General features: G+C 37.7%; 1 protein-coding gene across 2 annotated transcripts; it reads left to right on the top strand.

Moving 5' to 3' along the window:
* Window positions 1-6,309: 6,309 nt before the first annotated feature.
* LOC110724818 (protein transport protein SEC23-like) lies at window positions 6,310-15,223 on the top strand. 2 transcript variants are annotated; one of them, XM_021904290.1, is made up of 12 exons: window positions 6,317-7,378; window positions 7,705-7,878; window positions 9,074-9,235; window positions 9,947-10,089; window positions 12,382-12,457; window positions 12,539-12,714; window positions 12,826-12,907; window positions 13,437-13,514; window positions 13,614-13,775; window positions 13,852-14,115; window positions 14,263-14,367; window positions 14,856-15,223. In XM_021904290.1, the coding sequence occupies exons 1-12, from the start codon at window positions 6,635-6,637 to the stop codon at window positions 14,997-14,999; spliced, it is 2,310 nt and encodes a 769-aa protein (XP_021759982.1). In that variant the 5' UTR covers window positions 6,317-6,634; the 3' UTR covers window positions 15,000-15,223. The 2 variants fall into 2 exon arrangements, with proteins under 2 accessions (XP_021759983.1, XP_021759982.1); XM_021904291.1 differs by lacking the exons at window positions 14,263-14,367; window positions 14,856-15,223 and having other exon boundaries at window positions 6,310-7,378; window positions 13,866-14,000.
* The last annotated feature ends 443 nt before the right edge of the window (window positions 15,224-15,666 follow it).

Genomic DNA, 15,666 nt, shown 5'->3' with positions numbered 1-15,666 from the left:
TCCGTTGACCGCCTCCGATCAATACGGTTATTGCTGGACAGGCTGTCCCCCTTAGAGGTAACGTTTATTTATAGAGTCTACATTTTATTATTTGCACATATTATATTCATGTTATTATATTTTATATGTTGTAATTGTACAGGTGAACTGGATGCCTTTCGGCCCGAACCCTAGTGTTAGGGTACCCAGGACCCTGTACACGGGACTCATTCAGTATCGTGACATCGTTGAAGCGTACATGCCCCAGCGTTGTCTTCGCCAGCTTGGATTTGTCCAAGTTGTCCCTCCTCCCCCGGCGTGCCCGATGAAGGCGGTCCGACCTGCATCGTCGAGGGAGTACGTCGTGGAATGGCCGGATATCATGACCGGGACGTGGGACCAGTTTCCGATGGTGGCTCGATTATGGACAGCGGAGTTGCAGCGGCCGCCCTCTGGGGTTACTCCCATGTGTGACCATTACTACATGGAATGGTTCAACCGGTATTCGCACCCGAGGTTGATCGCTGATCTCGACCACAGCGATGATGATTATGTGCCACCGCCTACTGCCACGGAAGCGGTATGTCTTTTATTATATTTATCGTTGTCTTTTAATTAAGTTTTATTTGTTGTTATTGTATTTCATCTTCTGTTTTTTGTTGTATGCAGTGGATGGGAAAGATAATGCAAGACGTTCAGAAACTCTCTCTTGAGAAGGACAACATGAGTGCAACAGGGAGAGCTGTTGTTGATAGTCTGGAACAGACCCTTGCGCAGTGGGAGTCGTCGTCGAGGAGGGATTACTGATGGTTATTGTATTTTATTTATAGAGCATTATGTTGGACATTATGTTGTAAAATTGTAACATTTTAGATTGTTCTTTTAGCTTCCAACTTAAACATATTATCAGTGCTGTTTTTAAATTTTGATATAACCGTTCGTGGATCGCAACTTACCCATGCAACATATAGAATGCAGTAAGCAATACAATATAAAATATTAATGTTCTCATTAAAAGAGCAACGTACAAATAAGATTACAAATAAAGAATGTAAACAAGAAAAACTAAAATGCAGCTAGGGTGTTCCATTCGTGGATCCGGTCATTATATAGCGCATCCCAACCCTCTACGCTCGCTGTGCGAATGTTGTACCACCGAGGTATAATCGGTGGCACCGGAAAATTGGTTGACATGTCTAGTCGGATGAAATGTCTGTATGACGACCCAAGAAACGCAATAGCTAGCTCTCTGACCGGTGTGGTGACAGTCTCACGCGACCGCCAAGGGAGAACCGTGGTACAAGGATAATAAGCTTGACTATGCACTCCCAGGCCGAAATGCATGACTGCGCATTTGTAAATGTTTGCAACGGCAAACAGATCTAGGGGCGCGTCAAAATAATGATTTTCGCCGCAAGGTCCACCTCCCCACCGGATACGCCGGAGAGCGCCATCCAAGTCATCCTGGTACACATGACGATAAACATTTCGGTTAGAGGCAATTTCGCTGTACATCAACTCACGCACCAAACCGTAGTTGTCTTCGCCCATTTGAAAAACATCAGCCACGACCCGGAATCCGCAGTTACCATCTCCGATTACATCATTCCACCCTTCCACGTACGACATGATGATCGCAGGTATCCTTTCCTTGTACGGAAACTGATCAACATCGTTTCTTCCTATTCACCAAATAATTAATTATAGACAGTTAAGAAGACAGGAGTAACACTTTAAAACTATGTGCAATAAAAACAACCAAAACGTACCAGTTCTCAGGGGCATATTCACAGACGATGAAGATTGACTACGACTAGATGACGATGTCCGACCACGAGAACGACCACGACCAAGACCACGGATATACTCAAACGCACTCCTGTTCCGCCGTTGTCGACCTCGAGGACGGTCAACTCCTTCGGGTTCCTCATAATCTAAGTTAGACGGGTGGAACATGTCATGAAGCACATGAGTAGCGTCACGAATAATAGAAGGATGGCTGGAGGACACTCGGTCGTACATCGAACGGAACTGCTCCAACTCTTCCTGTTCACGGTCGGCCGTTTGATTGTCTGCATGCTCACCAATAACAAGCGTCCTCCAGAATGAATGGACCTGATCAACATGTAACGACGCCCTTTCTTCTGTAATAACGCGATGAATGGTGCATGCGCAAGGTAATCCATGAGTTACTGAAATAGTACACCCACACCGAGTATACACTTCGTCAGCCAAGTCCCTCACCCTGTTCAGCTCGGTGAGAATCAACCCCAAGCAGTAGTGCGACACACGACCATGGAGAATCTTAAATATAAAATGGCTATACATCGTACCATGTCGTCGTCTGGAGTCCTCTAGAGAGTTCCTGATGTCGTTCTTCTGAGTTTCAATTGACTTGTTCAGTCTAGCGAACAGTGTATCCAAAGCAGCGGTCGATGAATCAATCCAGTCCTTGGTAGCTCTATGAGCGCTCTCAACTCTACATGTTGTAGTGTTCCCAAAATGAAGTACCTGGTTTGTCCAATATTTGACAAACTTTTCCCTATGAGGGACCCATTGATGCATCACATAGTCCACCAGTGCCGGACACCACTGGTACGAATCCCTGAAGTTAGCCAATGCTCGCTCATACGCTTCCTCTGTGGTAGCCTGTAGGATCTTCCGCCACTTACCATTCACCAATCTCTCTGCCATTTCCAAATTCTTCTTGAAAAGGTTGTAGGCTTTCACTTTCACGCAGTTGTTGATGTGCCATGTGCACAATAAGTGGTTCGATTCGGGAAACAGCTCTGCTATGGGGGCAAAGAGACCTCCCTCACAGTCGCTGACGATGGCTGCTGGATGAACATTAGGCCCGATGTAGTTTCTCAGCTTCTCCAAAACCCAATAATAACTTGGAGCCGTCTCATCCCTGATGATTGCATGACCAATCAGAAAGTTCTGGTTCGTTGGAGCCATCCCAACCATCTCAACCAGAGGGAACTTGTACTTGTTTGTCTTGTACGTTGAGTCGATCAAAATCACAAATGGCCAAGACTTGATCATATCAGCACAATCAGGATGCACAAGGAAAAGATGAGTCACCTCCGCTGTATCTTCATCAGAATCAAACCAGAACAGGTAACCACGTGATTGTGCCTGGTGTAGCAGCTGCTGTATAGGGTTCCTTCCCTCTGACCGTTCAAACCTGAGTTGCTGTCTGACGTTGTAGATGTGTCTTCGGTTTGGATGGTCTTCTGGAAATTTCTCTAACACAGATGCTAATATTTTAGCAGGCTTCACTTGAGCATCACTCATTTCTTTCACAACTAGTTTCGCAGCAGGACTTAAGCCGCTTAGTTGTCGATGACCCTCTTCATATACTATCATCTCATGGTTGTGATACCCCCATTTAGAGTAACCTATCACTTCCCAACCGTCACGACTCCGTAGTTGTCGAACCTTTACTCTGAACTCACACCCACAACCTTTCCGCTTTGTGTCAAACCGAGTGGCTGTACGAAAATCTCTTTCTTCTCTTTTGCGATAACGGTCACATCTCAAAATGCGATCCATTCTACCATCCCGTTGAGATTTATGAGTTGCTACTACCAAGCAAAATCCAGCTGCAATTGCAACCTGTTTTGCCCAATCAATCGCATGTTGAGCTTCTTCGAATGGACCATCATGTCCAAATATCTCACTGTAATCATTTCCGTCTCCACCATATTCCTGCATCAATTATATATTACAATAAATACATTTAACGGATAATACATTTAATTTCTATATTTCCACATAATTAACACAAAAAAAACATAATTATATATAATCAAACTTAATTTTTATAAAAACCCAATTCGAATTTTCAAACTAAATTTAAAAATATACCATTTCGAATTTTCAAATTTAATTTTAAAAAAACCTATTTCGAATTTTCAAATTTAATTTACAAAAAACCCATTTCGAATTTTTTTAAAAAATCATTTTCGATTTTTTATTTTCACAAAAAAATTAAATAAAAAACAACAACAAAATCAAAAAGGAAAAAATAAAAATTAATTATTAAAGGTGGCGTCTGCCAGGGCTGCCACACCCACTGGACTGGCGCCTGGCAGGGCCGCCTCACCCAGTGGAGTGGCGTCTGCCCAGGACGCCAGTCTGGTGGTCTGGGCGTCTGGGCTGGACGCCACTCTGGTGGTCTGGGCGTCTAGCCTGGACGCCACTCTGGTGGTTCTGGCGTCCGGCTTGGACGTCCAGGCTACGGTTTGGGCGTCCACCCTAGGCGCCGTAGCCACTACGACGGTAAACCGTGAATTTTAGCGGTCACTTACCTCGTTTTCCGTCGACGACGACGTACCTCCGGCGTCCCCCGCATCTCCGGCCTGCCATCCGGTCTCCCCCGACGAGCCAGTACGGCTCCACATTTTTTACACCGAGATTATCTCAATTTTAGCAAAAGGGCATAATGGTCAAATCATAACATATTTGTGGGCTTTATATGGTAAATTGCGGGCGATGTTTAGCGTTTCACATACCGTCTCTAGATTAGAGACGGAATTGAAATCCGTCTCTTTTTGATGTTATTATAGGAACAAAAATTAAGAAGAGTATCTCCAATGGCAACAAATATAAAGGTGGCCTACATATAGATTGACAACGAACTGTAACACAACTTGTTTCCAATGACAATAAACTATAATTTGATTTCATTATAACAACAAATAATAAAAAGAGTATCTCCGATAACAACAAATAAAAATTTCAATTGGTAAATGGCAACATTTAAAAAGTATGTTGTCATCTAGCAACAATAGTTTAGACGACTTTGTTTCTAATGACAATAATTCATTGCCTTTGTTCGTTATAGGGGGTGTTTGGAAACCAGCTTTTCAGTTGGCCTTTGGCTTTTTCAAGTTGGTCAAACAGCCAAAAACATGTTTGGTTAGTGGCTTTTTTAACTGGCTGAAAAGCTGGCTTTTAAGCCAAAAGCCAAAAGCCAAAAGCTAGTTGGAGCAGCTTTTGGCTTATGGCTTATGGCTTTTGGCTTGTTGACATAAATAATTACTAATTAATAATTACTAATTAGTAATAATTAATTAGTAATTAATAATTAATATTTTTTTTGAAACATAAATTATTAGTACTTAATAATTAGTTTTAATAATAGTATTTAATATTTTATAATTAATAATTAATTATTATCATTCAATAATTAGTTTTTAATAATATGTATTAATATGGAGTAATATACAATTATTAGTAATTTATAACCAATAATTAATTAATTTAAATTATAACTAATTATTATTAAATTATTGTAAACTTATTGTAAATAATTAATAATTAATTTACAATTATAATTACCAATAATTTATTATTTTAATTAATATTAAAGTATTATATTAGTTCATTAGTGTTGATATAGTTTAACAACAGCTAGCACCCAACAGCCAATTTACCAAACACTACAACTCTAGTCAAACAGCCAACTCAAAAGCCAATCTAAACAACCAGTCAAACCAGCCAACTAAAACAGCCGACAGCCAACAACCAACAGCCAATTGCCAAGCAGGGCCATAAAATATTAGTTGCCATAGTTTGGTTCTATTTGGCAACATGACAAAAATATGATGCTATCTAGGAACAACTAGTAAGAAAATTTGTTTTAAAAAGCAACAAACAAAAAATCGTAGCCATTAATTACTAAAAAGTAAAGCATAAAATGTCGCTTTTAAGTAGACAATGAAAAAAAAATTATTTTTGTTCCTATTTTGCAACGTTTTGTAAAAATTTGTTGCCAAACTTAGTTGCTAAAAAACTCTTATTTTTTATAGTGGTATGCCTTTTAAAAGTAAATATGTAATAGTATTATGTTTTTTCATATAAAAAAGGTCAACTGTATGATGTACACAATCACCCAAAATTCCAAAAGATGTGACAACAAGCATTAGTTAGAACAAGTAAGTTGGGACACTTAGATTGTATAAGTCATTGCTTATGTTGTTATCATGTAAAAAAATTGATAATTTGATAACACTTTGAAGCACCATAGAGCAATTAGGCCTCATTCTTTTGTACTAAATTCACTTGCTAAACTGAAATAAAATGAAATTTGCATAATTGAATTGAAATTAACTTAACTAAAATTAAATACGACATATTAAATTTCATAATAGTAATGATGACATATTAAAATATTATGAAAGTCCAAGAAAGGACCGTAGTATGTGTATTTCATGGAACGAGTGTTTCTCACAAACGAGCAAGATATTACACACTTGCACCAATGAAAAAAAAAATTGATTAGCACGGAGTATTACACACTTGAACCAATTAAATAGCTGATCACACTCTATAACATAACAAATGGATATGAAAGTGTTACAATTAGTCCAAACGAGAGTTATATTCAATATTGGGCATTTCTATTTTTGTCCTTGCCTTAATTAAATAAATGTTTTGTTGAAAAAAAAAGAAAAAAAGAAAAAAACCGAAAGTGAGGGGAGCAACATTTGATCAGTTTGATCACTTGCATTCTTGTCAAACACTCGAAACATTCTTGATCAATTTCCAGTTTTTCCTTCACACTGATCACAGTTTACAGTGATCATCAATTTTCAAATCAACCCATCTTCAAGATCACCATTTTCATCTTCACCTTGAAGCTCCAACAATGGCGGAATTCCTAGACCTAGAATCCAAAGATGGAGTTCGAATGCCATGGAACGTAATCCCAGGCACAAAACAAGAATCAAGCAATTCTGTTATCCCTGTTTCTCTTCTCTATACTCCATTAAAACCCTTCCCTAATCTTCCAATTCTTCCTTACTCTCCTCTTCGATGTCGTTCTTGTCGATCAATTCTCAACCCTTTTGCTGTCATCGATTATGCTGCCAAAATCTGGATCTGCCCTTTTTGTTTCAATCGAAATCACTTCCCCCAACATTACGCTTCGATTTCTGATGCTAATCTTCCTGCTGAATTATACCCAGAATACACTACAATTGAATATGAACCACTCCCTGAATTGCACGCCCAAAATCATACCCCTTTAGTTTATTTATTTGTTGTTGATAATTGTTTGATTGAGGAAGAAATTGGGTATTTGAAATTGGCTTTGTCTCAGGCGTTGGATTTGATGCCGGATGATGCTCTAATTGGGTTTATTACATTTGGGAGTTTTGTTCAAGTTCATGAATTAGGGTTTTCTGGTGGGGGTAGTGGGATTCCTAAGTGTTATGTGTTTAAAGGGTCTAAGGAGGTTAGTAAAGATAAGGTGATGGAGCAGTTGAATTTTTTTGATCGGAAGCCGAAACCGGCTGCTGGGGTTGTTGCTGGTGTTAGAGATGGTTTGACTTCTGAAAGCATTGCGAGGTTCTTGTTGCCTGCTTCCGAGTGCGAGTTTACGTTGAATTCGGTATAGCTTTTGATCATGTTTGTTGATATCTTATGTTTGATTAATGTGTGTTTGGTTTGAATGAATGATTTGATGATGTTGATAAAACACTATTATTGATACAGAATTGAATGAATGATTATGAGTTTATTACTTTTGATTTATACAGTTTGGAGTGTACTTTTACTAATATAAGACGTACATTCATGCTTACATTTATAATTGTATGGTCCAATATGATACGGGGAGGCTTGTTTCTTGCTTCGTAGCTGTTGTGTTGTTTCTGCTGTTGCGGAATTGATTGGTATTGACTTCTTGCTGATGTATTTGTGATCGGGTGGGTGTAGCTGTTAGAAGAGCTTCAAAAGGATCCTTGGGGAGTGCCTTCAGATCAGAGGGCAAGTAGATGTACTGGCACAGCGCTCAGTATTGCTGCCCATGTGTTGGGTGCTTGCGTTCCTGGATCAGGAGCTAGGATTATGGCTTTTGTTGGTGGCCCATCAACAGAAGGGCCGGGCGCTGTAAGTTTTCTTCTTTGAAATGCTCTATTCCAACCTTAAATTTTTTAGTATTGATCTGTGAAGAAAACTTTACATAGTTACTCTAACTTTTGTAAGCAGTAGGTTATTTCTGGCTTGGGGTAATTATGTCACTTGTGTGCTCTCTGGTTTTTAAAATGTAAGGGGAAGTTCTTAATAAAAGAAAGATGCGAATAGACCCTATTGCTAGAGCCCCAGTTCTTTGGTGGAGGTTTCACCCATCTGCCTGAGACAATGTATTTGGAATAGTTGCCCAATTGTGTGTTGAAAAACCTGATATGCTACCTTCACACTTTTGTAGTCCTGAATAATTGAAGCCGAAGAAAACAGATATTGTCCAGAACATGTCTTTTGCATGTTTGAAGTAAGGTTGATGATTTTTTTTTATTTGATTCTATTCGGCCCCCGCCGTATTCACTTCACCTTATTTTCGATGAACTTAAATTGTTTTTACGGGATTGAAATTATTTTTGTCGAGCTGAAATTAATTTTTCAAACTGAAATTATTTTTACTGAACTAAAATTATTTTTACTAAACTGAAATTAATTTTGCTGAATTCAAATTATTTTTACTAATTCTTTATTTTATTTCTCTGTTAAGTTATTGATTTTTACTGAACTAAATTTTTAAGGAGGTATTTGTTTCATTAAATTGGAATGGGTTGGTTAGAATCTCATACTAGAGAGGTATAGATTGTAAAACCCATACTAGTCTAAAGTTGTTTGGTTTTATTGTTGGAATGGATTATATGCTTCATTAATAAAATGAATGTTTGAATCTTAGGGGAGATGTGGGTATGGGATTGCATACATATGAGGTAGAGTTAGAACCCCTTGGATATGAGATTTCATAGTTAAAAAGCTCAATCAAACAGAAAACCGATGGGATGGATTCCAACTTCATTCCAACCCATTTCAAACGATCCAACCAAATGACTCCTAAGTGGAATGAAATTATTTTTACATAATTGAATATTATTTTTGTAAGGTGAGGTGAATAGGACCTTACTTGAACTACCTCATATGAGTCATATGACGCATACCTTAATATTTTTCGAGACTTTATCCCGTCTACTTGATGTCATTTTCTGTTGTAGGTTTCCTGATTTCTTGTTGATAAGTCAAGGCCTTACATTTCTGAACTGTGGTTAATGGTTTTTTTTTTCCCTATTTGCAGATTGTTTCAAAGAACTTATCTGAGCCAATTCGTTCTCACAAGGATCTGGATAAGGATTCTGCTCCATATTATCATAAAGCTGTTAAATTCTATGAAGGACTTTCTAAGCAGCTTGTACACCAAGGGCACATTGTTGACCTTTTTGCGTGTGCTCTAGATCAGGTATCAATATGTGTTTTGGCTTTGTGAATAAGAATTTTCTTGGGGTTTTGAGTTGATTGCTTGCAAAATGCTATTGCCAGTATTACATCTCATCACTCTTGTCTTTATAATGTGCCCTTTAAGGAGTCAATATATTCAAAAAGTGAAATACAATTTCAGAAGTTACGTTGCTGTAGGATTGTACTTTTTATATAGGCCTATATCTTTTTGAAGGAATAATAGTATAATACACATACTTTTGTGTGGTGGTGAACTGGTGAGGTAGTAATTGACAAATCTGTTCCAATGTCTATATGCTTGTTCAGGTGAGCTGAAATGTCTGGATCTGTTCTTCTACTATGCTTTCTGTATTCCCAACAGCACTTTGTGGAAAGAATAGGGGAAATATGATTTCGTTACAGTTTATTAATAGTTATTGATATGAGTATACATCCAATTGGCACCCTCTGACTTTGAGGATTGTTGGTCTTAAGGCATAACTCCCAACTGAGAAAATACCTTTGGTGCAAGCCAACAAAGAGCTCTCGCCTTGTTTTATACTATTTCATATTAAATTGTATTGAAATTTAAAATCTTATTATATTGTTTCTACTTGCTGGCAGACATTCATTTTTGAGAGCAAGTATTATTACCTTGCCTCTTCTGCTGCCTTGTATATACATTTTCCTAGACATATTGGCCTGATGTCAGTAATCATCTTTCACACATCAGGTTGGGCTTGCTGAAATGAAAGTTGCTGTTGAAAGTACTGGCGGTCTTGTGGTCCTTGCTGAAAGTTTTGGCCATTCAGTTTTTAAGGACTCTCTGAAGCGTGTTTTCCAGGCTGGGGAACATGATCTTGGACCAGCGTCAAAGTAAGGCTCTGCTTAAATCATGCTTGACCTATCGTAACTTTTGGCAGTTGAAATTTTGTTGATCTATGTACACTTTTGAACTGTTATATTTCCAGAATTTGGCTGGAGTTATTTAGGGTGCTTCTTATTTTGATAATGTGTCACGTGTAATTTCCAGATTTGTCGATAGTAGTATTATTACATTCCAGTAGAAGTTAATTTCATGATGTCTTTAAGTATCAATCCATTGTGGTAGACTTTCCATTTCCTTTGGAGCAGGAAATATCATTGCTTTATATAGTCTTGGTTTTGATGTCAATTGAGGGTCGTATGGAGTGTGCTGGAATAGTTGGTGCTGATTCTCTTTTACTTATATGTTGGCTAGTACTTAAGCTTTGGCTTGAAATCAGCACATGAACATGATTTTCTTAAGCCAGATCTGGGTGGCATTGATTTGTAAGTGAAAGTTTTCCTTTTTTGTTTTCAAAGAGTAAGTGGTTTCATGTTTGGGTTAATTTAATTGACTTTCACTTTTGAAATTTTTAATTTATTAGAACCCTGTTTTGGCACTGATTTGTATTATGTTGAGACTTGAGAGCCTTGATCCAGGACATTTGTTACGCTTTAGAACCTTGTTTTGGAACACAGAGTTGTTTTGTGCTTTAGATTCTTTTTCGTTTCAGCCTAGCTAGTGGTTCGACTCTATGAAAACACTGCTCTCACCAATTTTCTAGTTGTATACTTTAAATTTTGATTTTATGGTAATTGTCCCTAATTTTTTTCCATCTATGCAATTTCTTCAAAGACTTTCTGTCTCCCCACCTCACCCCCCACCCCCCCCCCCAAAAAAAAAAAAAAAAAGAAAAAATCCTTTCATTTACACCATCTGATTCATCTATAAATGACAACATCAACATAAGCTCAATTTGTATATGGAGGGCCTTTGCTTATGGTGAATAAGGTTAGGGTTAAATACATGCTGCTTTAGTCCTGCTATAGGAAAAGAGCATTTCAACTAGGGATGGCAATCTAGTCTGAATCCGCCCCTAGTCCGATCCGATCCGAAGAAAAAAAATCCGAACCGAATTCGAGAAATAATTATCCGAATTCGACTCCGAGTCAAAGGAGGGTCGGAGTTGGAGTCTACTTAGAATCCGACTTATCCGATCCGACTCCGACTTTTTCATGTACTTATATATTTTTTATCATTCAATTTATGAATTTATTGGTCTTTAAAGTTGATTATATATTGGTTGCTATGGTCAAAATTACTTTTAAAGTCGGAGGATGAAAATATAAGTCGGATCGGAGTCGGAGGTGGAGGCAGATAAAAAATCCGACAGCTTGTAAGGTCGGAGTCGGATTTTGCATAATCCGATCCAAATCCGACCCATTGCCATCCCTAATTTCAACTGACCCCTCCAAATTCGAAGGACTGGGAATCTTTGGCTGAATGTAATATTTCTTGATTTTGCTTTAACTCTCAAGTTACGTATTTTCAATTGCTAATTTGTTTGTGTATTATTTAGGAGATCTGTGTTGGTCAGCTGGTTTGAGATGGCAATTGTGGTGACCATTTTCTTATTAAAAAAGAATAAATGGGGGCAGAATGAATAGCTAGTATCTTGAATTTTCGAAATCCGTATTAATATTGACTTTGGTACTCATTTGTACAAGATTATTCAAAATGGGATTGTATTTGCAAGTCAATTATGGACGCTCGAAATCGGAGTTGTATAATCTTTAATAAGAGAGAGTAGTCGAGACTAAGACGGAAGGCAGATAGTATTCTGGGAAGTAAAAGACTCATTGATTATTATTGTAATTCATTTTCAAAATATTTTACTGGAATGTGGCAGAATTTGGGTGGAGTTTCTGTGATTGGTGATTATATGGTTCATTATTGAAGATCAGTGATACTTTGTATTTCTCTTTCTTCTCTCTCCCCACCCACCCCCCAACAAATGCTAATTAGCTTAGAAGATTTATTATTTACAAGCTATAGAAGGCTGTTTGCCTGGTTTTAGAATTACTAGACCAGGCTGTGTAAAGTGCCCTCTTTGATCTTATCTGTGAAGTTTAGAAATCGAACTGTTTTATGCTGTATAGTTCTTGCTATTTTATACATGGCTTACAAGTAATTTGAATTCTCAACTCTGCTATTACAATGCATTGTTATTTTGCATTGATTCTTCTGCAACCATGTCGGTGGTTGGATTTTTTAACATTCAGACATTTGGTGCTGAACTTTCTTATTCAGACTTTTAGCATAGGTGATAATGGCAGTTGGCCTAATCAAATTTTTGTGTGCAGTGGTATATTTGAGGTTAGCTGCTCAAAAGATATGAAGATTCAGGGAATTCTTGGTCCCTGTGCATCACTTGAAAAGGTTAATTTGTGTTTTAAGTTTGTTTATTTTCATACTTGTGCTTGCGGATCTTTGATGTTCATGTCCAATGCTTTGGTGCAGAAAGGTCTACTTTGTTCGGAAACCGTTATTGGTCAGGGAAACACAAGTGCATGGAAGTTGTGTGGACTTGACAAAGCTACAACTTTATGCATCTATTTTGACATTGCAAAGAAGGAGAGCCCTGATGCTATTGGTGAAGCCACTAGCAACCTGTTTTACCTACAGTTTTTGACTTAGTATGAGCATAACCTTTCACTTTCTTGGTTGTTCCCTTTCTTATTGACATATTGTGCTTCAGTGCTTGCTAGATGGTGAACATATTCTTACTTATTACATAATTTTCTCAGTTATCAACATATTAGTGGTCGTATGAGACTTCGTATTTCTACTATTTCTAGGCGATGGGTTTCTGGTCCAGGAAGCACACAGGTATTCCTGCTATTTGTATTTTGTATTGCCTTTCTTTATTCTAGGATATTTGATCAAAAGTTAGTTGATTGTACATGTTACTACGCTTGGCATTTCTGCTGCATGGCATGACCTGCATATTCGTATCAGAAACGTTTCATAATGAAAGTTCATTGAAACACGTTTGGTAGTAATTTTAAAATTTTAGGTGCAATTTCAATGTTTTTTTTATTTCTTTTATTTTTTATATTCATGAATTTGGGTCTCGATTGACTTCCCCTCCTAATATCAATTTGTGCCCCCCTCCCCACTCCCCGCCCCTCCCACCACCACAAAAAGGAGCTTAGAAATTAAATGTAGAAGTCAGATACAGGAAAAAGAACTATTTGTGAACAAACTATGATTCAGATTCTTACTAGTCATCTCCCATTATTGCTTGTTGGAATATCTTGAACTTCTTCTCCCATGCTGGAGTTGCTTTATGGGTTATTTAGCCTCTTACTATAGTTGTTTTATGTTATTTACACGTTTTTCCATCTATATTGCTTAGGAGTTGATTGCGGGATTTGATCAAGAAGCGGCTGCTGTTACTCTGGCACGCTTAGTTTCATTCAAGATGGAGAATGAGGTAACTTTTAATGGGGAATACTGATTTAGGTTTTGTTTTAAACAATTTTTTACATTTTCTTGTTTCATCCTTTAACCAAAAAAATATTTCCACATGCAGGCAGAGTTTGACCCAATACGATGGCTTGATAGATCACTGATACGTCTATGCTCAAAATATGGAGATTACCAAAAGGAAAATCCCAACTCTTTTAGCCTATCACCACGGTTTTCAATATTTCCTCAATTTATTTTTCATCTAAGGAGATCTCAGTTTGTTCAGGTATACAATTTTCTATTGTGGGATCTTAGATGATTGTAAAATCATGAAAGCAGCTTACTATATTATTGTTTATTAGGTGTTCAACAACAGCCCTGATGAGACTGCATACTTCAGAATGATTTTAAATCGGGAAAATGTAGCCAACTCGGTAGTGATGATTCAGCCTTCACTGATTTCCTATTCCTTACAATCACCTCCTGAACCTGCTCTTCTCGACGTCGCTTCTGTAGCTCCAGATAGGATATTGCTACTAGACTCATATTTCACTATTGTCATATTTCATGGTCAAACGATTGCTCAGTGGCGTAAGGCTGGATACCAAGATCAGCCTGATTACAAGGTCAATGTTTTCCTTGTTGGGTTACTTTAGTCTGTGATTGTGGTATATGAAATAACTAGGTTTCACAATGAGTTTGTGTTATCTACTATTTGCCAGCTGTTTGATTGTTCTTTCTTTGACTCGGGTTCTTCCTTTCTTTTTTCTCAGGAATTTGCCCACTTGTTGCAAGTTCCTAAAGACGATGCCAATGCTTTGATCAAAGAGAGGTTTCCAGTTCCACGCTTAGTTATCTGTGATCAGTATGGCTCTCAGGTATTTCTCATACTGAAAACTCTTAGAATAAATAGGATGAACTGTAATACTGTTAGGTTTGCATTTGTAAGATTATTTGCTTTATATAGGATATCTATGTTAATTGTGGTCATAATGTGTGCTGAAGAGCAGTTCCTTATATTTCTAGTCTCCCTCTATGAATGATAAATATGCCTTTTAAGTCAGCAGTGCATTGATCTCTAACTTCTAAACTTCTGTACATTACTCCTTTATTTTTTTTTGTCCCTCTTTCTGTTTTCGAAGGTCTACAAATTTTCTGTATGAATAAAGGCCAACTATTTTTTTAATTACCTGAGTATCTTATCTGTGAAGCAAACACAAAACAAAGGTCTTCCTCTGAACTACAGCAACTACCAGTACTTTGTTGGGCTGATAATCAATTTATGCTTTTGTGCTCGTTATCTTGGAGTGCTCATTTTGCACCTTGTCCAAGTAAAATTGACTTTTCTTTCTTAATGCTTGTCTAGGCCCGCTTTCTTCTGGCAAAGTTAAATCCTTCAGCTACATACAACTCTGGTGCCTCTATGGCTCCTGGTGGAGATCTCATTTTCACGGACGACGTCAGTTTTGAGGTGTTCTTGGATCATCTCCAAAGGCTAGCAGTTCAATAGAATAGAATAGGTCCCACAATTTTGTAAAATTTTATTTGAGCTTGCTGTACAGTAATGTCTACTTTGATGTTTTGGCAGTGCGAGTCTATTATCATTTTATGCTCTGCATATTTTTTATTGGTATTAATAATGTTCCACTTTAAGCTGATCGGATAATACCATTATAAGCAACTTCTCAGTGAAATCTTCTAATGAAAGCCAATTGAGAATTTGCTGCTGCAGTATTTCTATTCCATGGTTAGCTTTGCAATGTTGTCAGTGGAATTTTTATTGAATGCCTTAATCAAAACCATTGATCAGTGATTAGTGATTAGTGATCAGTGTCGGTTTTGTTTCGATGTTTCCAAACTTAACCTTTGTATCCTGTTGGGCGACGGTATGCATTGATTTAAGGTGTATTATAAGTGGCTATTCAGTTTATGGTTGAAAATGCACGTTAAAATTGTCCTTAACTGACCCAGTGGCTACTTATAACTGAAAGACTGAATGAATTCTAAGTCACATAAGGGCCGAAGATGGATTTCCCAGTATAGCTTGTGAAGTGAGGAGTCTGAGGACTTTGAAGAGAGTAAAGTATGACCTTCATGGGGATACATGGTATGTTTAGTTTAGAGGATCAGTTCCATACCATGTATTCAATATCTATTATGGATTCCCTGAATCCCTG

This window comes from Chenopodium quinoa, unplaced genomic scaffold (genome assembly GCF_001683475.1).
Source record: "Chenopodium quinoa cultivar QQ74 unplaced genomic scaffold, ASM168347v1, whole genome shotgun sequence".
NCBI classification, from domain to species: Eukaryota; Viridiplantae; Streptophyta; class Magnoliopsida; order Caryophyllales; family Amaranthaceae; genus Chenopodium; species Chenopodium quinoa.
Note: the sequence above shows the minus strand (reverse complement) of the source record. Positions and strands in the feature narration are given on the sequence as shown.